Source organism: Callionymus lyra, chromosome 7 (genome assembly GCF_982586985.1).
Source record: "Callionymus lyra chromosome 7, fCalLyr1.hap1.1, whole genome shotgun sequence".
Classification (NCBI taxonomy): domain Eukaryota; kingdom Metazoa; phylum Chordata; class Actinopteri; order Syngnathiformes; family Callionymidae; genus Callionymus; species Callionymus lyra.
In genome coordinates, this window is record NC_141824.1 from 24635463 (window position 1) to 24659091 (window position 23629).

The 23629-nt window shown below is 37.9% G+C and overlaps 2 protein-coding genes across 3 annotated transcripts in view; one reads left to right on the forward strand and one right to left on the reverse strand.

Annotated features, from left to right (window-relative positions):
- Positions 1-229: 229 nt before the first annotated feature.
- On the reverse strand, positions 230-8107 carry shox2 (shox homeobox 2). Of its 2 annotated transcripts, none has more exons than XM_087796261.1 (5): positions 7268-8107; positions 5997-6205; positions 3695-3752; positions 2657-2745; positions 230-1429 (listed from the first exon to the last, which is right to left on the reverse strand). In XM_087796261.1, exons 1-5 carry the CDS (start codon positions 7521-7523, stop codon positions 1172-1174), a joined length of 870 nt encoding a protein of 289 aa, XP_087652387.1. In that variant the 5' UTR covers positions 7524-8107; the 3' UTR covers positions 230-1171. The 2 variants fall into 2 exon arrangements, with proteins under 2 accessions (XP_087652387.1, XP_087652386.1); XM_087796260.1 differs by having other exon boundaries at positions 230-1459.
- Positions 8108-10036: 1929 nt separating this feature from the next.
- rsrc1 (arginine/serine-rich coiled-coil 1) overlaps positions 10037-23629 on the forward strand; it is a 117295-nt gene continuing 103702 nt past the window's right edge. Inside the window, exons 1-3 of the mRNA XM_087796259.1 lie at positions 10037-10078; positions 10305-10596; positions 14979-15101. Coding sequence (XP_087652385.1) covers positions 10421-10596; positions 14979-15101 — 299 coding nt within the window. The 5' untranslated portion in view covers positions 10037-10078; positions 10305-10420. The remainder of the gene's footprint in view (positions 10079-10304; positions 10597-14978; positions 15102-23629) is intronic.

A 23629-nucleotide genomic window follows, 5' to 3' on the forward strand; every position in this document is an offset into this window, starting at 1 on the left:
CCTTCAGAAAAAAACTCCTATAAATAATCTATGTGTTTGGCAAAAGGAAGAGCATCAGACATGTTCCTGACTAAACAGGCCCATCAGTTGTGTGACTCCACCATGAATTATTAAAACATTGACTTCACTCCAGGGGTTATACCAGCGCTATTCATTATCATTACCACCTCCATGTACATAATAATACGATAGAAGAGGAAGAAAATGTACAGAAAAACTTTGTTAATTTATTAATAGAACGAAAACATTTTTGTTTGATCATGTGGATCCACTTTTTCACATGTGATGGAAAAAAAAAGGCTTTTTTTTTTTTTTAAGAAACCCGTGCCTCAGGTATAAGTCACTTCCACTGATATAAAAACACCAACGTTACATACAGAAAGTACATGATCTTTTTTATACACACGGGAGGAAAGCAAAATACAAATGGACATGATCCCAACAGAGCACTTTGAGGCCGGTTGGAATTTAAAAAATAAGCGTTTTTTTGTTGTTTTTTGTTTAAAGTATGTGTATAAACATATCTTACACGTGTACCGGTTTTTGCATACAAGTCATTGTGTTGGTTTTGACGAATCATCCTGGCAACAACAAAAAAAATGATCCTATACATTTAGAATGATGTCACATTTTCGCCTCCATCGGTGGGTCGATGGAGGAGAGCTGGCTCATATTACGTCATCCGTGACGACATGCAAACACTGCTGAGGCAAAAAAATAAAATAAAATAAAATAAAAAACTTGGGGATAAACACTTCAAATATTATTATCGAGTCCTTTAATATCAGAGGACGTGATGGAGCAATACCGAGGCCAGCCTCTATTGGTGGAAACATTAATAATATATACTATTAAATGAAAAAATGCAGAAATGGTTCGCCTTGTTTGACAAAGTCTCGACCGTCCCAGCTGCAAAAGTCCAGCCTCTCTGTTGTGTTTTTCACGTACAAAAATGCGGCCATTGTCACAGTCTCTTGATTCCATAAATAGCCTATATTCGTATACTTATACTCGCGCTCCTTCATTTAGAAAAAAAAACATAAATATCGATCCTGGGTTGACTTTTTCTTTTTTTTCGTCATCAACGAGTCCATTTGTGGAAAAGTTCGTCGCGCCTCGGGGACGCGCCCCACAAGACGTGCGCGCCCATCGACAACGCGCTCACCTGGCGTCACAGTCCGAGCGCCGCCGTGTGTTTCTTGGCCTTCAGTCTCAGGTCCGCGATGCTCGAGTTCTTGCTCGTGGTCTTGGCGGCGGCGGCGGCCGCGACCACCGACGCCGCGGACGCGGACTCGGCCGCGAGCGTGGCCAGCGGGAGCCCGAACGGCGGCGCCGGGAACATCATGTAGGGCGCGTGCGCCGCCAGGTGAGAGTGCAGGTGGTGCTGCGCATGCGCCACGGCGCTGTCCAGCTGCAGCTGCGCCTGCACCTGAAAGGAGAAGGGCGGCACGTGACTATCCTACAAGACGGGACCACGTGGTGGAGGGGGAGAGAAGGGGAGAACATGCGTTAACTAGTGGCTAACTTTGTTGTACATTGGTTTTCACAAACACACACAGCATTTTCAATCAGTATTTCAACACAAAATAAATATAAATATTCAAGCAAACCAAAGATAAAAAGTTAAGCTCATTCCAATACATTTACTGGAGTTTTGGATATTTAAGTTAAAGTAATCAGTGTAACTTATATGTTATGTTAAATAAATATTTATGTATCTACAGACATGTTAGTTCTATACAAGCCTTTGGTGTAAATGTATAGTTTAAAAGCTTTAAATAGTATACATGTTTTTCAACCTATACATTTAGGTTGAAAAACATGTATACATATCATATACATATGAAACATATGACGTTTGTATTCACTGACATTCACTGTAATCGAGTGACACTTAAGGCATCATTGTGTTATTGTGTATTTTTACATGCTGTATAATAACAGTATAACCTCTTGAATGTAGAATAAGTTCGATTGTATGAGACAAATAACTTGTTTTCCCTTTTAAATATATATTCTTTATTTACTTTTGAGGATGTATATAAAATTAAACCAACTCACTTTTGAGACTGTTTAATTATTTTATGAACTTTTTTCATCAGGAAAGACAACAGTGGTGTGAGTTGTACTTTTTCTCAACAAAAAGGAAGTATTACAGTTTTTGATAATAACTTTTAAAAGAATAATTTGTCGCCAATACTGAACCCTAAATAGTTTGGTTAACGGCAATAAGTGTTATATCAGTTAAGTTCAATAAACAACAGTATTGTGATGACCATATTTTAAATGAAGGAGACTGAATCATTAGTATATATGATTTAAAAAATCATAAATATATGTGTTTATATACTTAAAGGAATGCCAGTCAACTGGAATGAAAAGTAAAAAAAAATACTATATACTAGACCACCATATTAAAATAGTACTGTTTGTTGATAGCGCGGAGCCAAAGCAAAATAAAACAGATACAGTTTTGGATACGACAGGCCCTGCTGTGTTGGCACAGCGACGCCGCCAGTGTGGTAATAAGAGTTTAGTTACCCCCTACATTTGATTTGGAGTCTCTGCATAGTACTTGGACGAGAGCCTCTGCCAAGACAGCAGTCCGGGAATTGGTTGTGTTTTTTTCAAGATAAGACATTTCAAAGTAACTTGCCTGTTGGAATGGCATCCGTAAAGCCCCCACGTTGACATATGGCGCTACACGACAGGCTTCAAACTGATTCGCCGCTCCAATCAGAACTCCTAAAACACAGGGAAAAATGGCCGCTCATGAAAAGATTCTCCCAAATAAAGAGCGAGTGTAGCACTCATTAACGAGCAGTAAGAGTAAACTTTAATGAGGAATCAAAGAGCTTTTGATGGCATAATTAATTGGAAATAGGTGACCCAGATAGCAGAGGATGCAATGTGGAGAACAGAGTAGAGTAGACGCACGTTTATTAAGTCGACTAAGAACTGCAAATGTGCAGTAGGAAAGGTCAGAGAGTAGGATTTAATTACGTTCTCTTAACATCCGAGGACTCTCTCTTCATTACCAACTTATGTGGCAGCTTTTATGATGGATAGATGGATGGATCGCAGGCGCATCTGGATCCAGAGGAATACAGGTTTGGGCAGCAACGAAAAGTTTGAGCGGGTTTTTGGTAAACTTTTGTTTGTCGTGGAACATTCAGGTTTCTTTATGTTGTCATTGATAACTATTACGGGTCAGGTTTCGATGAGGATTTAGTTAATATCTGCGCACAACATTCTTTAGTTAAATTAAAATCACAACAATCTTAACATGAGCTAAAGACTAACACTATACAAAAAATATACAACGGTCATTATTATTATTAATATGATTTAATTCTGATTCACAAATGCCATCTTTTTTCTCAAGTTTAAATTGAAGGCAAATTCTCGAGACTAAAATCTTTTATTTTTTGCTATAGCTTCTTGACGTCTACTTCCTGCTGTGTCCACATCAGCAACTAAAATTATCCAAACAAACAATTCCTTAAAACAAGTATCCTGCCACAAATCCAGAAAACGCTTCTTAAAAAGCATTTATAAAAATATACAGTCAACATTGAGAAATAAACGAAGAACAAAAAGCGAAATACGCTCTCCAGGATGTAGACTTGAAGTTCAAAGGTCAACTCCAGCAATAGGAAATGAATGTAATGAATAGCATTGACGTGATGTTTACCTTTATGTAGTTGGTTTTCTTGCTTTCTGCATTTGGCTCTTCTGTTCTGGAACCAAACCTGCAGGGACAGGATTTAATTAGAGAGCTGCTGATTGGCAGCTGCTTGTGAGTCCATGTGTAATTCCTCTAAAAGTGACAACATCCACAGAAAAGACAATATCCCTGGAGAGCTGTGAAATATTAATGATGCTGCTTAACCCCGGATTTTAATTATTACATTTAGTCGACAAGAAAGCGAGCATGAGAAGGAGAGAGAGGGAGAGAGAGGGAGTGGAGCACAGATCTTATTATGGGAGGAGAAAACACGTTAGAGAATGCGCAGGGACGATTTGGACCATAATAAATAACCTTGTCAGCGTCGGTTTCATCTTTCTATGGATCTGTGTCCCTGGAGAGTCGACTGGACTCTCAGATATCGAATATCCGAAATGCTATTATGGTTTTAGACATAAGAGCGAGGCGATCTGAGAGCGTCTCCCTCGTTCTCTCCCCATTAAATGACCGATGAAATTAATTACCCTTATCTGCACAAACAAATCCATGTTAGTGAGCCGCTTAAAAGCCCCGCAGTTGTGTCTCATCACAGCCATAACAAAAAAAAAAGACCCGATTACAACAAAAAAAAAACACTTCAAAGTTGAAATCGACAAGCGTCAATTTCAGAGACTTGAAACGACGTTATTAGCAGCTTTGAGCCTGTCAGACAAAGCTCAGGGTGACATCGAGAACATGTCAATTATCAAACGAGATGATTGAAATATTGTATCGATCCGGTTGTCAGACGGTTTTCAATCTATTGAATCGGAAGTTGTTCTCGGATTCATCGCTGATAAGAGCGGATTTTTTGTTATCACTGATGTGATACAAATGGTGCTTGAACTGGACAGATCTAATGTTGCAGGAGGGATGGAGGGAGCGCTGGAGAGAAAATAATACATAATTTATGCAAATCCCCGAGCCGTGCTGCTGGTTCGGGATACAATGCGCCTTATTGGGGAGATTCCAGTTCACCCCCCCAAAAAAAACCTGTCCGCAACACTTTATTTTTCTTTACGAGATCAGCTTATAGAGATCCTTTGGGGGTCTTTTTTTATGATCGGCCGCCATAAACACAAATGCAACAATATAGGGGATGGGATATAATGGGGTTTTGATAAATTTGTCCGGGACTTGTCCCCCCATATGTCGCCCCCCCCCTGAACGACTCGAGTCTTACAGGGTTTCTGCGCAGATGGTCTTGGCCCGTGACTGACATCAGGGCCCTGCATGGGAACATACCACTGAGGGCAAATATGTGTCTGTTACAGCTGGCTATCAAAACACTGCTTCATTGGAACTAATTGAACAGCCAAGAAGAGTGGAACAGTGTTTAAAAGGGATTTTTTTTTTTAAATGGATGTTAAGGGTCAAGCATGATGGTTATAAAAAATTAAGATTGATTTTACATTAGCCATCTTTTTTTTAATTAAATGTATCTATTAATTTATTACTTCTTATTGTTGCTGAGGTAGAAAAAAAAGAACACTTTAAAATAAAGGTACAGAACCACATTATACACCTCTCACTATTATTATTATTATTATTATAAGCATTAGTGCTATAAATAAATAATGAATTAAAATAATTAACTCGTTTCTGTGGCTTCTCTCAACATGATATTAGTTTTGACAAAAAATATTTCGAAACGCAATGGCTGTGAAGATTTTTTAAGAAACTCAATTATTTTATCATATTAATAACAACAGACATGTTTAGGTAAATAATAATTTCAATTTTTACTTTTAATTTAATTTAATAGAGATACAAATACAGATAATCCAGCCACTTGCATTAAAACATTTCCTTTGAAACTAGTATTAAGTAACGTCAGCAGAAATATAAACACATGTGTTTTAATAAAAATTAAAAAGCTTAGCTATGGAAGTGTACAAAAATCTCAATATTTAAATATATTACATGTATCATCTGATGTATTAGTCGCGTGTTTTACAAATGGTTTCACAAAGTTGTTAACGCAACTTATTGACAGACGTTTAATGATAAACAATTGTAATAATCATTTTCAATAAGCAGTACTGATAGAAATAAGGTTAATAGTTACGCCTTTTAGTCGTTTAAACCTCGACACGTGAATTTCCCTCCAAAATTCCAACAGGTGACACAAGTACAAATATCATAAATATAATATACATCAAATTAATTTGAAAATGGCAATTAAAAATTATTGTCAGCATGCCAGTCGTTTTACAAAACACATTACACGTTTAAAAAAAAAAAAAAAGCTTGTGTTCGCGGTCCTGACCTGCACTCGGGCCTCGGACAGTCCCAGCCTCTGACTCAGCTCCTCCCGCATGAACGCGTCCGGATAGTGGGTCTCGTCGAACAGTCGCTCCAGTTCGTTGAGCTGCTCTAGTGTGAAGTTAGTCCGACTTCTCCTCTGCTTGATCTTGGTCTGAGCCTCGTCCTCGATGGGCTTCGAGTCTTCTTTCCGCTCCTTTACGTCTGTTGTACCTGCGAGTCAAACATATAGATATAAAAATATAATTAAGAAATATTTTCCGTGATTTATTTTAAAAAAAAATCCCAAATGTTCATGTTTCAACAACATTTAAATAAAGCGCTGGTTATGTCTATTAATCCAACAGAAACAGTCGTATTTATCCGGACATAAACCGCAGCACTATTTAGTATGAATAAATAAAACACTTGCCCTTTCAATCTCTAAAATATCACAGCGATCAGGCATCGGATGTTTTGTAGAGCAACATAAAGCTCTTTAATTATTAACCGCTTATAAATATGCAACACGGGGCCCACTGGTGTCTGATCCACGCGTGTCACGGTTCCGATCTACCTGCGCAACATTTGCGTTAAAAAAAACAACCACAGACGTGTTTTACGATATTCTAATGTTTTTGTCTATATTAATACTATTTGTTTTTATTTTTGTTTTAAAAATCTCAGATCATGTTGGTGGCATACGCGTATTAAAGAAATAAAATCAGCATTTAATCAGATTTCCAGTTATATATAAATACACGTATAACGAAAACATTATTTATTTTGTATTATATCAGAGATGTGAATTGAGCCTTTGTTTTTGTTTTTTATCAAGCTTTTGTTTTTAACTATTATCATTCGTTTCATTCCGCTTACCTGCCGTTAAAGAAAAATGCTACTATAATAAATACAAGTCTCTACGAATTTCCTCAACGTTTTTAAACATTTGCCACAATTTATTGGGAAAATATTTTACATTTTTTAGGAAATTTTCAAAAGCATAAACATGTTTTTCAAAAATAATATCACACTTATTACTATTCGTGTCGCATGCAAATAACATTACGTTGTTTTCTTTCAGATCGATGGTTAACTTAACGTTATGCAAAAACCCATCATTTAAATAAAAATCGAACAAATATATTCGAGGTGTTTCACGACAGAAACACGCACTTGTCAGACTCGTGGAAGACCCTCCAACGTGTCACTTCAAATATGTACAGATTTAAAATGACTTGATGGTTTTAGGTTGGTATTATCTATAGTGAATGTTTAAAGACTTAATTCTCGTACCGTCAATGAGTTTGGGACTCCCGGCGTCCCGGATCCTCTCAGGGCTCATCATGTCCGACTCTCTGCCCGGAGAAAGCGCGATGCTCCGGCTGAGAACGGCCGCCTCCTCGCGGCTCCCCGGCTCTCCGGTTAAAGAGTCTCTACTCCCGGTTCTGTTGGACCCGGTCTCCAGCACCTCTCTGTACGTGATCACCTCCTTCTTCTCCTTGACTTTTTGATCGAAAGACTTGGACACGAACGCGGTGAGCTCTTCCATCACTGCCTTCTCTCTCTCTTATGGAGAAACACACACTCTCACACACACACACTCTCTCACACACACACGCGCGCTCTTCCGCTTAAGACATCAATGGTGTGGCTGGTTCTAAAGTCGACCCTCTTGAAAATGAGGTGACGCCGCTGCCAACTCTGGACGAACCGGAACCAATGGAATATATAGAGAAGGATGCGTCTTGTGAGCCAAATTGTCCTCCTTTGGTTGCGGAGTTGGGAACCTGCTGGTGATCCTCTATTGAAGTCACAGTATTTATACTTTGCGGCGCCTTGCCCCCTTGATCCGTGCAAATTACCTCCCCTCAGGATGCCGGGATGAGCCCCCCTTCTCCTTCACTCATACAGCAGAGAGAGAGAGGGAGAGAGAGAGAGAGAGAGAGAGGGAGAGAGAGAGTCCAAACATTAGGCAGCAGCTCCAGCATCTATTGGCCATTAATCCCAGATTGACAAGAAGGACTAATTAATTTAATTAAGCTCTCATTCGCTGCTATTGTCCTGAGTTAGTTTTTTAAACACCCGGGAGAACAGCATGTATCTCTGTTTCTCTCTCACTCTCTTATCTCTCTCTCTCTCTCTCTCTCTCTGCAGGGGTGGGGCTTCAATGACAGGAGAGTGGAAGCAACACAGGACCAGGAGTCCTGCCTCACTGATCTGAGCAGTGCTGACCTGAAGGTCCTGATGAGGACAGGACCAGGGGCATGGTCTGCAAAAAAAAAAAAAAAACTTTTGTGGGGGAAACTAACACTAAAGACTGCAAAGAACAGTTTAAATCAAGTGGATCAAGGGTTGGACAGCTCAAACCTTGATGGGAAAGAATAATATAATCATATTTGAGAATAGAGACCAATGTCATATATGAAGTGTGATGTCAGGAGGGAAGAGGAAGACTTTTCTTTCATTGACTTGATCAGTAAGACCAAGACTTCAAGGTGGTCTAGAACAAAACAAATAAGGCCTGGGATATATAGTTAAATAGTAAAAACCAGATGAGACTTTCAGGGACCAATAAAAAGTTCATATCAATACCAAGACCAGATCGACTCCTAGGGGTTCAAACTTCAAGACTACTATATCCCAAAAGGTGGTGGTCAAGGGTCAGACCAAAGACTTTGGGTGGGCGGAGCCTATAAAACAGGGTGAAGGTTACAGGGCTTTTTAAAAATGTATTAATTAAGTGTTGATCCTACATAATTATATGAATCGTTTATTTTAAAAACACACATAATTACAAAAAAAAATCACTCATCATTTACCCTTAATTAATTTCTAAATGACCTTATAGTCAAACCAAGTCTGGGTTTGTTTGCAAAATAAACCTGTGGAAATCATCACACAGAAACACGCAGTGACTGAAGGAACAATTAATACTAATAAAATAGTTAAAACAATTTACAATAATCACAAAAAAATAATAAAGATAATACACCAATATGACTTATTCAGAGGAAAACGACACACAAACGCACAATAAGCTCGACACTAAAGACCAATTGCAGCAAATTAAACCGTCGTAATCCGCGATTCAATCATTAACCATATCGCTTAATATTAATCCTCTGTGGACGTTTTATAACCCATTAAAATGGTAAATAGCAGCTAAACATTTCATTACAGTGCCTCTCGCGGATCGTTGCCAGTGGCTGTGACTAATGAAGTGCTTTTTCTTAAACACAACTATTTTCCTCTGAATCCTTGTGTGCGGGAGAGAAATAAATAAACAAGATTCCAGCTGCGGTGCAGCAGAGAAACACAGCAATTAAGAAGAAGATTCTAAAGGATGTAACGTATATCTCCACTGGAAATCGGATATAGAGGGATTATAGAAACGTCACTGGGAATTTGATGGAAAATTAAGCGTGTTTATTGATAATCTATATAAAGCACTGTTTCCACTCACGGGCTTTAACTATTTCTCCCTTATTAAATATTCATGTTTTTAGCTCCAACCTGAGGCATTCATTACGATATAACATCTCAAAGCCGTGTGAATTAAAAATGGCACAACCCTTTTATATTTCCCTCAGTTTCAATCGATTTGTTTCGGAGGTTAAGAAAAGTAAAAACATCGCTCAACTTGTATCTTTAAGTTTATTGTTTATTTGTTTATTGATTTCTTTACCGACAGTTAAGCTAACCAGACAAGGAAGTTATTTAATATTACAGAAAGGTAAACTTAATAAATGTTCTCGTTTGTTAATATTTAAAAAGACTGCTGATCATAATTGATAGAAGAAGCGAAAATATATTTGGAATTATTTCCCTTCTATTTAAATCGGATTTGCATTAAAATGACTAAAATCATACAATATTGCATTAAAACACGTTCACGTATCTGTGTTATCCCTCATGTCTATGAAAACAAGTATTTGCAAACTTAAACTCAAGTGAATGTCTCTAGATCAAGATGATGAAGACGTCAGCATGAACGGCTCCTCGATCGACTGCTCTGGGCTTGACGCGCCTGCCTTAGCGATCGATGCTTCCGGCGCGACTAGTCTGGTCTAGCAGTGCAGCACCGGTGGAGCGCAGTTTTTAAAGGTAAGGAGCGGGATTTGTAGTTTTATTTTGGATATATGTTTAACATTTTTAACACTGGTTTCCGCTTGTGTAGAGGAACACTAGTGGAGAGCTGTAACTGTTATTTAAAATGGGTTTAGTCGGTTTAAATATTGTGTTTTAGGGTTTGTTGTTAGCAATGTTAGCTTAGTAGCTAACATACCCACATTTATTCATCCCCTTGTTTGCTGTTTATCCTCATTTTTAGGTGAACTACTTTATACACGACGTTTGGCCGTGTTTTCTATTACATCTGATCGTGTTGCTACATCATCTCCGCGTGTCCACGTTTGCGTTACACGTCGGCGTGTTCGTGTGTCCAGCATGGGTCGTCGCTCGTCCAGCAGAGAGGATGACAGTCGCAGCAAGAAGAGGAAGAAACAGCGCCGTCGCTCCTCGTCCTCCTCCTCATCTTCATCCTCGTCCTCGGGGAGTCGTGTGACCAGCAGTCGGAGCCACAGATCCAGTCGTAGAAGCCGATCACGATCCAGAGACAAGAGGTTAGCAAGTTATCAACACTTGTTTACTCTTCTTTTATAGATCACTAGACACTGCTCCAAGAACACATGATGTTTCAACCTAGATTATCACATTATGCTCTTATCTTAGTTCAGATGTAGTTATGTGTCCTCAGTTAAGGATTTGGAAAAACTACTACTGTGAGGATTTATTGTAAGAAAGGGTATTGAATGATCATGAGTGGAGTGAATTGGATCTGGACTTTGAAAAAGTTCTGAATGTGTAGTGGACTTGAACTATTGATAGAACAGGATCAGGAATCAAACTTTTTAAATAAGATAAGGCAGATGATGGATCTAGTTAAAGTAGTCAATGTGAGATTATTAATATTATTGAGCTTCTCCATTTATTTTAATACAGTACATGCACTGTAGCAGTAGTCTACGAGGGGGCAATTGAATATCTATATTTAAAATATACATTTTCTTTGTTTTGAGACATATTTTTAAAATTGTGCTATAAAATTATTGAACTAGAAAATTGGTTCTCAACGTTTCCATTTTAATTAATATTGTATTAGACCAGTTATAACAAACTTATAATAAAGAGTTAATGTCTAATTATTTGTGTATTAAGACATAGTTAAACCATGACATTGTCAGGATTGTTGTTTCTTTATTCATTAAAACATCATATTCATTGTTCAAGCTCAAACTGAAGACAGATAATCAACTATCTTTCCTTCTACAATGCCAGCGTAACTTATCTGAGCACTTTGGGGTTTTCATTACTCTTTTTTTATGTTCAAGGATTCTGAACTGTGAAACAACTGTGTAATAGTCAAAGCAAAAACAGACAGTTCAATGAATAATAATAAAATATAAGCTATATAAGTAAATTATGTCAAATAATGTTGTATAGTCATAGGATATATTAAAAAGTAGAGTATATGTGACAGTATGCTTATAAAACCTAGACCAGCCTCATTGAACTTCTCTTATACGATGTTGTATGAACTGTAATGTTTCTGGAGATAACTTTGTTATGATTTGACACAAAAAATACATTTTACTCTTTTGTTTCACTCGTTGAATAAATATATATATATTTTCTCAGAATTGCATTCATAATTAAAAGTTGTCATGGTTTTCCGGGTCATAGAGAGTGCTGCCTTTTTGCTCAGCAATATAAATTACTTACTTACTTACTTAATACTGCTCTCACAGTACTGTAGCAAGAACTGATAACTGCCTTCTTTGTACTTGTTGGTAATCCTTCCCTTTCCTCACTGGGGTTAGACGTAAGACGCCTATACTCGACTCTATTTCACTAGTTTCCTGTTGGCAGTTTTTGCCCCAGAGTTGTATGTATAATTCAGAAGGTATTCCTATAAACCAGTGAGCTGTGAAAACATATGACTTATTTAGAAAACAATCCTTTATGCCTGTACCTAAAGAAAATAAGTAATTGGACAATAAGCTTCACAGAACACTCCCCCATGTGTTAATTAAATAGAGAAACAGGTCTACAGCATAGTTAATATCAGACTTATCTTTGTCCCTGGCACAGCAGCGACAGTTTGGCTGTGCTCGCCTGATTTTTATTCTTTTGGCTCGTGTTCAAGATAATTAAATGGAAATAAGAATTGAGGAATTTGCTCCTTGTAATAATTCACACAAAATTAGGCACATGATTAATATCATGTTTGCCCAGGCGCTCACGCCACACTGTGTTATTTATCAGTGCCCAAGGTAGGAGGTGGTTCAGCAATTATCTGATATCTTTACAAGTGGCCAGTGGACGGACCTGGCCTTCTCCATCCATCCACAGCTGCCACTGGCTGTGTGCTGCTGTTCAGACAAGGCCAGTTGATGGTAATTATTTATGAGGCTTGGTCAAGGTCCATTACCGCTGATGGGAAGTCACCGCTTGTCAGGATTGGGAGCAGAGGTGTAAGCAGTGTAAAGCCTGGAACCATAGAGTGATCTGTTAACTGATGGTTTTTTATTGGACATACAGTACATATGTGTTGAATGTTATTCAATATTTCACTGGTGATTTCAACCATATGCGAATAAATTATTTGAATATCCAATTTGAATGTTCCATTCTATATATTTTTTTAAATACATTAATGTACACGTGAACTTGATTTGAGATGTATATTGAAGTAAGTACAGGGTCAGGAGAAATCATACTTAATAGTACTTATTTTAGACTTTAAACTTTTCTGATCTACAAATCTCAAATTAAGAATTATTCTTGTAAAAGCAATACTTAAATACACAGCATTTCTATTTCTAACAATTCAATGGCAGCTTGTATTAGTATTCCAAAATATATTGTTATTGTAATTAAATCTAATTGAATATATATTTTTCACTTATGGTAGTCAATCCAGAATTATTTTCTTTCTTGGGCACTTCTGGTTGGATATTGTTGATTCTGTTCACAAATCCAATTACACTCGATTTCATGCATATTACAACATACTTGTTTTAAAGTGTAGCTTATTTTTTTTACCTTAGTAAAGTGTATAGATGAATAATAAAAAGAAAGCATGTCAACATGTTTGATTACGTTCACATCAGTTGAAGTAAGACACATACATAAATTTATATATTTTCCTTCCTCCCAAAATAAAAAATCAAACCTCTTCCCTTTAACATTTCATATTTTCTTTACCTTAGCATGATTACAGGATCCCCAAAAAAGTGACATTAGTGGTAAATATTTGAAGAATGTGACGCGACAAACACTTGTCTTTACACAGACTTCAAAGCAAAACACTTAAAGAACCAGCCATTGTTAAAAAGTCTTACAAACTAAAATATAAAAACTTTCTTGTCCTCTAGATCCAGTACATCACATTTGAAAACAAAATGAAATGAAAAAGTTTCCAAAATGTGTGTCCAAAACTGAGAATCCTTTTGAATTCCAACCTCTTTGATACGCCACCACAACTGTACAAATGATGTTTGAAAATTTAGTTTTAACTCTTTTTTTCCCCCTCCTTTTTCTTAATGTTAAAAGTCACCCACATGATAACGTGTTTACTGTATCCAAAAAGACAAGTGACATTTTTGGGGTGCTATATCTGGGTAGAACAAAGCAGAGGTTTTGGTGATAAATGTGGCACAGATGTTTGCAGACGAGGACTAGTTGAAGTGAGAGCAGCCTGCCTTTTCAAACACAATCACAATTGTTTCCTGCTTCTTGATATCAATACAAACGCGGCACGAGTTGTGTTTGGAAAGTAGATGCTGCTCTCGCTGCAGTCACCACATGAAAGAGCAGCCCAACACCAAAAGGCCCCTGTGGAGGATCTGTAGGGCAGACTGAATGGTCCTGCAGGGCTTCAGACAACTGTTTACTCATGCAACATTGCTGCTAATGAAAGCTTCATGTGATGGGTTTGTGAATCGGGATTATGGAAGTAGTTTCATCAGAATCAGAATATTACTGGTATACTTTTTTTAAATGTTGTAAAATTAAATTGTTGTTTTGAAATGTTTTATTCCTTTTAAGCATTTAATTAGTCTTTGGAATAATCTAATTAATAAAAGTTATATTAAATAAAAAGTTCATTTTTTAAAATAAATTATAAAAGTGTAAAAGACTATTTTATTGTAGTTCCATTTATTAAAATAATAAATATTTATTAAATATAAGTCGCAGCCAATAAAATTCAATGTTTAAAAATTCAAAGCTTTTTAATTCTATATAAATGATGGTATAATAGTACCAACAGACAATAGAAAAAAGAGTTTGTGTTGACGTCTCGGGTAAGATTCCATTACATCCCATATTCATCTGTGGTTCGAAAGATTTCTGCAGGAATTATGTCATACTCCGATGGTTAGAAAAGATTACAATGGTTTCTCTTTTACTCACTGAGTTATAGTGACGTTGTGAGTGGAACTTTGAAATATTGGAATTGGAAAACATAAATAAAATCATTAATTTAGAAAAAATGATAAATAATAAAATAATAATGCTTTTATTTACTTTTTACTTTTAATCTTTTGAATACATTGTTGTCATAACATTCAAAATAGAAATGTATACATACATTGTTCAAAAACAATTTACTTCAATAAAATATATATAATTTATAAAGACACAGGTGTTCACAGGGGACAGTGTTGATCTGTAACAATGAGATTTTATAATTTATTTCAATAAAATGGTTTGTCTGTTAATTTAGTATTTCTCTGTTTGTCTGGAATATTTTGTTACTGAGTGTATTGATAACCTATTCAAGACATCTACTATCATGTCAGACAGTTCAGTGAAAGGGGTTTCTGCAGCTATATTATTCCCCACTAATATTTGACTGTCTGACCTTTTAGTTAGAAGTGATGGAGCTCACGATTTTTGAATGAACTTACTCAAGTCTAACTAATCCATGTTGGTGTTTCAGGCGAAGAAAGCGTTCCAGCAGCAGCTCATCTCAGGCCTCGTCTCGTAGAAGAAGGAGTCGCAGCACAGGCAGAGACAAAGGCCGGAGCCATCGATCTCACAGGTCACGCAGCCGAGAGAGAAGGTGACACAACTGTTGCATAAGACACGTTTTTAACTACAACAAACTACTTTATTTATTAAGTAATTTATTAACGTTGCTCCAGTCCGTCGTGTCTATGAGACGCCATGTAGTTTTTAAAACTTTATTTAATAACTTATTCACAGACTGCTGTAGACACCTGAACACAGATCTGCTCATCTGTTTAACAACCGAAACAACTCTTACTCGTCTCCTTTAACAGGGAATCATTCTCCAAAAAAAAAAAATCAACTCCAACTTCCTCCAACTTGGCAAATCAGAATCAGTTTCATGATACCTTCAATGACCTTTGTAAAATACTGGAGTTAAAGAGCAACTTTTGTGTCTCTTAAATAGATGTTCGACCTCTATTGTACAAAACTCTCTTTTCATTGAAATATTTACATTAGAAAATGTGATTAGCCCATTAAAAACACTTTACTGGAGATGAAATCTTGTTTACCATAACCACACCCACTCTGTTGTTATTGGTCAAGCATTGCAGTTTGTCACTGCGCGTCATCGATCCCAGGAATCTCCATCTCCTAAGTACTCGTTGTATAAACAAAGCGTGATTACAGCTGGCCTGAGTAGGAGTGAAGCCATTATTATGTCATAAAGGACTCTGCTCTCGTAACATCTCGTTCGCCGAGATTCCAGATGTGGGAGAACTTTATAAAAGATTCCTAATCTCTTTTGCTATTAAATGGTAAACGTTGCTATATGGTGAAGTGATTTTTTTTTTTACATTTTCTTCATTTGTAAAGTTTGTAAGTCCACTGAACGTTTCAGCTGTAAGACATTTTATTAATATATTTTTTCTTTAAAAAAATTAATGTTGTTAAACTGATGTAGGTTCTTGAGAGTGTATCAACTGTGTGAGAATGTGGAAAAGGGTAATGACAGTTGAAAAGGTTTATAATTAATCCAAGGAGGATTGATGAGGCGTCAACATGTATTTGAATGTTAAAAAATAAACAGTCGCTATTTTGCAGATTCCGTTTAATGCGGGTGTTTTCCAAACTTAACTCTTGCGATAAACACAAGATCGATGTATACTTAAATGAACAGATTATTGCACTGTGACTTCTATTTTTTACCCCATAACTGGTCATTATCATCATTGTAGCAGATTTTTAATATTCCGACCAAGTTATTCACACAATGTTACTGTGGACACACCTGCGAGCACAGGCACGCACACACGGACACACACACACGCACACACGAACACACACACAATCTATCGCTCATGCAGCCACAATCACTTGTGTCTCTCTTTCAGGAACATAAAGGGAACGTCTCAGTGTGAGGTGGTCTATGTCATTAGCATAGCTAATCTTGTGCTAATGAACCAGGAAATTGTGCAGTTTTTAAATCCCTCACTCGCACGCATAGAAACATGCACAGATGCACAACTGAAGAAAAGGTTGTCATAATATATGCGCGGCCCAGGCCCTTTGTTTACTTGTGTACGGCTGCGGGGGAGAGCAGAGATCATTTTAATCACAAAGGGAAAAAGTGTTATAATATCCTCATTATGGAGGTGTTGGAGTGAGGGGATGATGCAGCACTGACTTTTGACATTAAGCTAGTTAATGATGCCATGAAAGGACATTTGCTCAACAACGAGTCTTCCAACAATATCTTCTGCAAGTTCGATACCCTTTTGCCAGTCGCCAATTGAACTCAGGAATAGACAGAAATCTAGTTTATGTGTGGAATATAAGCAAGTAGCTTAGTGGTGATTAAAACATCTGTGGGAAAATTATGTTATCGGTGGGGTTTAGGATGAAAGGTGACAGGGATTTGGGAGATTTAGAGCTCCGGTTGATGACACTGATATTTACAAACACAGCCCTGTGATTAGTATAGTTTTGTTTTGTAATCGGCTTAGCGCCGAGCTCGGAGCAGGTGGGTCGGTGTTGACAGCACGGGGATTGAACCGCCGCGGTGAGGCGGAGGCGGGAGGTGGGTCCGTGTGAAATTATGGGTTTTATGTGGTAACACAGTGAGAACAACTGCTCGCATGTTGCCTAAGACAACAAAACAAAATTACGCACAAACATTGCATATTTGATTTGTACTTTATATTTGAGGAACATTTTTCACATGTTTCGCTTACTAAGTAAAAACAAATGCATATACTGGTGTTTTTTTCAAACAATAACAAGCAAAATACTGCGACTTCTTTCTGCCGCTAACAAACACGTGTTGTAAATCAATGACTGGTTAAAAAAATCTCATGTGGTCACTCAGGCGTTGTAGTTAGAGATCCAGAATTCGATGATACAATGAATGTTTGGACTGGATTCAATTTTTCTTGATAATTGCATTAATCCTAGGAAATTTATTTTGCAAAAACACTGAATTTTCTCTTGGCTCAATAGTTATAACCTGTGACCCTTGCTTGACCCTGTGTCATTATTTCTCAGTTTTTAATTTATATTCTTTATCTGGATAAAGGATTCAGTTTGATCCGTATTAACAAATTGTTATAATAACTATTCCTGTTTGAAAAATACTTTTAAAACACAGAACACATATCTGTGATGACGGTTTCTTAACCTTATATGGATTTAATATATTTTAAAAAGTACAGGTACATTATATCTCGGACTATAACTGGATTATTGTTGTCGTACATAGGACCCATCTGATTATAAGGATCTTTGCCTTGTGACGAAATACTACGAAGCCTCACGGAGTAATCAAACTCAGTCTCATGGAGAAATACTCCAAAGCCTCGCAGAGTATTACTACAAAGCCTTGCAGAAATATAAAACGGATCCTCGAGGAGCTATAATACGGAGCCTTGCGGAGTATCACTACAAAGCCTTGCGGAGATATACAGTACTATGAAGGCTTGCAGAGTATTACTAAAAAGACTTGCAGAGATATAATACGGATCCTCACGTAGCTATACTACGGGGCCTTGCGGAGTATTACTACAAAGCCTCGCAGATATATAATACGGATTCTTGCGGAGCTATACAACAGAGCTTCGGGAGTATTACTACCAAGCCTTGCATGGATATAATACGGATCTTCGCGGAGCTATACTAAGAAGCTTTGCGGAGTATTACTACAAAGTCTTGCTGAGATATACCATGAAGCCTGGCAGAGTATTTCTACAAAGCCTAGCCGAGATATACTACGGATCCTTGCGGTGCTATACTACGGAGCTTTGCGGAGTATTACTACAAAGCCTCGCTGAGATATACCACAAAACCTAGCAGATTATTTATACAAAGCCTCGCAGAGATATAATACAGATCCTCGCGCCACGGTTTTGCGGCTTGCTGAATTTGTACTTAAACATTTTGTAAGATTTATGAGTGCCGTGTACCACATAGAATTGGTTCGAGTTGAGTAAGTACAACCAGAAATGATACATAAGTCATCAGAATTCTACAAGTTTGAGGAAACTCATTTATTTTTTTATCCATTACAAAAAGACATAAGTCACACAGGCAGAAAACTTTCTGAAGTACGTTGGAAAGGAAGTCTTTATCAAGTGATTTGTGCAAATAAATGCAAAAAGAGATCAATAAAGGTATAATTTTTTGTCACCTTGCCCTCATCTGTGTTATTTACAGTAGCTTTCTTATGCTGGGACACTTTGAATTCTGCATCTGCTGTGTGTATCGGATGAAAGACGGGTGGTTCGTAGCATGTTCAGGTTCCTGACTGCGATTACTCAGGGCAGGCGTTGTGTCTGACTGAGGGTGCCTGCACTGGCTCAGAGTTTGGCTGATAGATCAGAGAAGGATTGAGTGGACAGGAACTCATGATTGATAAACATATAGAATATGAGCCGCCGCCTGCATCCCCTATCTTGGGGGCACATAGACCCGGTACCACCATCAACAGAATATGAAAGAGAGAAGAGGAGCGCCAACTGGAAAGAGGGAATTGGGATTGGAAATGAGAAGTTTGAAGTGAATAAAAAGGTGTGGAGAGAATGGCTTGAGTGAGTGCTGGGGGAGAGTGAAGAGGCGAAGATCCTTAAGGAGGAAGATGAAGAAGACAAAAGCGAGGACCGTTTCAAGCAAACTGATGGGCTTGAGTGGGTTATTTTTCAACACAAATGAAAATAACCGCATGAGAATATCGCAGAGAGGAAGATTAGGCCCATAGTTGGGTCTTTGCAAGTCAAAGGGAGGAAATATTATCACCCTCAGTCTAATCCCACCTGTATAAATAAAAAATAAAGAGATACATGAAATGAGAATTATGCTCTATCTTGTGTTTACCATCTTTAGCTTCTTCCCAGTTCTATTCTCTCTGTCTCCAATTTCTTTCCTGCGTTCAATCAGAGGGAGGCCAGCTCCCCCAGAGGCAGTCAATCTTGCGCTGAAATGTAAAACAGACAAGAGAAGCAGATTACCTATTTGCCATTAATGTTTATTCTCTTTGATGTGAGAAGGCATATCAAGCTGTGTGTGTGTGTGTGTGTGGTAACAAGCATGTGTGTGGTAGATCAAGTGTGTGCTGGCGTGTGCATATTCCACTAGTGCATGCTCATAGAATAGGGAGTCCATTGCATGGTGGCGGGGGGGCGTGATGACACGTGAACTCTGCGCAGGCGGAACACGATGATGTCCAATAAAGATGACACAACCTCTAATCACAGTCGGATCACAGGCGCGACTCCAGGTGAGCCTCGGCACTGGATGATGATGATGGGCGTCCACGGAAGGGGTTCAACGTGCGCGGCTCCGTCAGTCATCGTGTCAGTTTTCTATTCACCCGACTGTCGGCGTTTGACCCGCACCTCATAGCAATCGCAGTCGTGTCACACTCGACCCATCAAAGCTAAAGTGAGCGGTTCACTCACCGTCGAGCATCAAGGCTGAAGCGTTTACACTTGAGGGCACAAATACTTGCGTTTCATTCATTAATATTTCAGTTGTCTGCACAGTGCTAGCGCTAGCATTTAGCTCGGTTATTAGAAAGCAGCCTTATCGCTGTCGTGATTTTAAGGAGGCTGAGACTGTGTGCTAAAAAAGATATGAACATTTATTTTTAAATTCATCCTAATTCAAATTAAGTAATGCAATATATACATATTTATTTTAATGGTAGCCATTAGAACTGTGATGAGGACTGGTGGAACAATAGCTGTTGTGGATGTAGCCTGCTAACTAAATATGGATTTCATTGAGGTATTAGCAGCATCATGCTAGCTAACTAAAGGTTAGCTCTCGTTAAATAGCCGTAGCAAATCAATGCTACCTCGCTTAACATTATTGTGAAGTATCTTGGCAGAGTAAGAGTTGTAGTGGATGCACCGGATCATACATAAGTTGAGTTAAATGATCAACTTGTAATAAAGTAATTAAGGAAAGAAATGAGAAAGTGTTGACGTGAGATGAATCTTTCAAATAATAAAGGGGTGTCATTCGTACATGTAGTTTCCTCGGTTGATGCAGATTTAAAATTATTCTTGTACTTGATTGGAGGAAAACTTTTGTTGTTTTACCGTTTTGTTATCCATACCTTTGCAGCAGAGTACCAGATAAGGATGGAGGAGATGATAATGGAAGTTGTGGAGATTTGCAAATTCTTCTTAACTTTCACTTGGTGTTGTGTTTTTTGCTTCTAATGTTTTCTTACAACAAATAAAAGTCTATCTCAATTCAGGTGCAACAATGTAGAGCAGGGGAGTCAAATACAATCACATAAGGGGCCATATATTTTGTAGTAACGTTCATGGTTGATCTCCATTCCTTATCTTATCCTAAATACTGACATCTTTATAGGTCTTAATAACTAAATAAACATTAATCTATGTTGATTTTGGGCAACCGGGCCTATAATTTGATACATTTATGTCTTCCAACCGGAGGTCAGAGATGTCTATTCTTGATGTTTACCAATCATAAAGTCAGCTTCCTTTCACATGTCCACCCTCACAGTCAAGATGTAGTTGTTCCGTCATTATTAAACTTTCTTTTTTTTCTTACTCTATGCACATGTGTTTAATTGTTAGAGTGCCCTCTTCACTGTCATGTAAAAGTGCAGGATTGAGTAATGGCTTAGTATGTATTTCACTCAGCAATTTTCCACTGTGTGATATGAGGTGTCGTACATCTGTTAGATAGCTTTTCCTGCCTTGCTTTCCTCTGACGTGGCGCACTAAGGTCATCAAGGCAGCTCGAGAGTGACGAGGATCTCAAGGCCGAACAGGAAAAGTCCTCTGGGGGGAAGGAAAGGTTAGCTGCTGAGTGTTAAAAGATGGACTCGGAGTAAAGAGAATCGGCAAATGTGTTTTGTCCTCGCAGTGAGCTCGAATCGGTTTGATACGCCGGGGTCTGATATTCCCTGGCCAGATGAACAAAGAGGGCGTTTCTTAGCGTATGTAAGTGCATGTGTGATGTAGCAGGTGGTTCTGGGTGTCACTAGCCTCATAAGGAAAGTGTTTTTGAGAAAAGGACAAGGGAAATCTTGTTTTACAACAAATATCCACTCAACAAAGACCATTGTGAAACAGAAGAAGGTGGATTTGATGGATTGCATTTAATTTATTTTTCCTTTTACACATCCAGTACACTTAGTTACTACACAAGCAACAGTGGCCCATTAATAATTGCAATTTAAGGTTTATATTTCTGACTTAATTGACAGCCAATGTGTTGGAAATGTTTGATTTTTTTTATTTAATGTATCATATTAACTAACTAACTTGTGTTATTAATAATAGATGTACTTTTTTATGCCACTGTTTTGAGAACTTCACGCTAACTTTACTTGGTCTGATACTTATGGCATTATTTCTTTATTATGTCTGGATGAAACCCCTTTTTTTCTGGTTGCAAATACCTGGTTATCTTCTACAGCATGACAGTGAGACCTTTGTTCTTTCTACTCCGATTACCCCGATAGAAAAGGCTTGATACGAACTGAAAGATGACCTGGTTTCATTCTGCCTCACCTTCTCTACTCCATAAAAATCAACACGTTTCCAGTGGTGAAATCCCAACACCGTTTTTTATTTTAACTTTTTTTTTTTTTTCTCCACTGTCTGTCTTCACTGCCTCCTGTTCTCTGTCTTGCCTTTTCCCTTTGTGTTGTCTTTTTTTATTTACCCGTGGTAAAGGCCAGTCAAGCACTTCTCTGCTTTGTTGTCAGAAACCTTTATTTACCAAAGGGAGGAATAAGTGACTGACACAGACAGTCTCTTTTATCCCACTTTGCCGCAAGCGGTGTTCTCCTCCACTGCCAGAGGAACCCCCCCCTCCCCCCAAACACATCACTTTCATGGCGCAATTCTCACGTACTGCTCGGCAAATCAAACCCCTGCCATCGTGCAGGTGAGCTGCATGTTTTCCCCTCCACTGGGTTCCTCCCAGGACTGTGCTCGACATACATCGCTGTCAAAACATCACGTTAAACGGTGATGAAATAAATTGAATTGAAAAGTTGCAGAACATATTAAAAGTCCAATTTTTTTCACATGATCTGGACGAAAAATGCGATGCCAAAAAATGTCAACTACATAATTTATTTATTCTGTTCTAAACTTTCCAAAAACAATTTGGATTGGAATAATGAATCCTAAAAATTAGATTTTCAATAGTGAATATCATTTTTTTTTAATGTGTGTTTAGTGAAATTTACATTTCTTAAACTACTAGTCTGGTTGTTACATATTAAAAATATTGATAACAATACATTATATAAGTTTTAAATACATATTTGCTATAGTTACACTACATACACTAACCAAAAATTCAGCCCTTTTAAGCTGCACTGAAGGCTACATATTTTATTGAATCACATTATCGGAACACATTCCTCAACCAGACAACCGTGAGCACAATGAAGAACAGAAACAGCGTTTCAATATCAACATTGGCGATTACTGAAACCCAGTAAAGGTGGGGAAACTTCAGTTAATTCTTTTGTCAGTGCACATGCTCTATCTTGGAAACAAAAACCCAGTTTCCCGTTTACTTCTTGACAATGAAAAAAAAAAAAGCCTCATCTGTCTGGCCTGAGCGAGAGAAAGATGGAAAAAGAAATGCTTTTAGGTCTGGCGTATTGAAATGAGCACCAAATGTATCTCCCTTTCGATCCTTCTGCCTTTTCCTGGGTCTCTCTGCTATTTAAGCTTCTTGAAGTTCTTCCAAATTGGGTTTTAAATGCCAATTAGGAGGTTGAATGTAGTAAAATAAAAGCAAATGCAGGCAGGATGGCCTCACCTTCTGGCTGCTTAGGCTTCAGAGAGAACCAATCCAGACCTTTGGCTTCTAGTGAGGCTTTGAGAGAAATATCCTGCCTAATGAACACATTAATTAGAACCATAACTATTTATAAGATGATAATTAGAAACGAAGGATGGTAAACTGGGCTTTTCCTGCAATTAATGGAGGATTAATTACAGGAGCTAATGAAGTGGATTTTTGAAACGTGTGGAGGTGAAGTACAGAGATGTGCAGCTCACTTTGTGATCACTGGCATAATTATTTTCTGCTGCGCCAAAGCGTTTGAGGCCCTGGTCCTCGCCGGCTCAGGCCGACTAATAA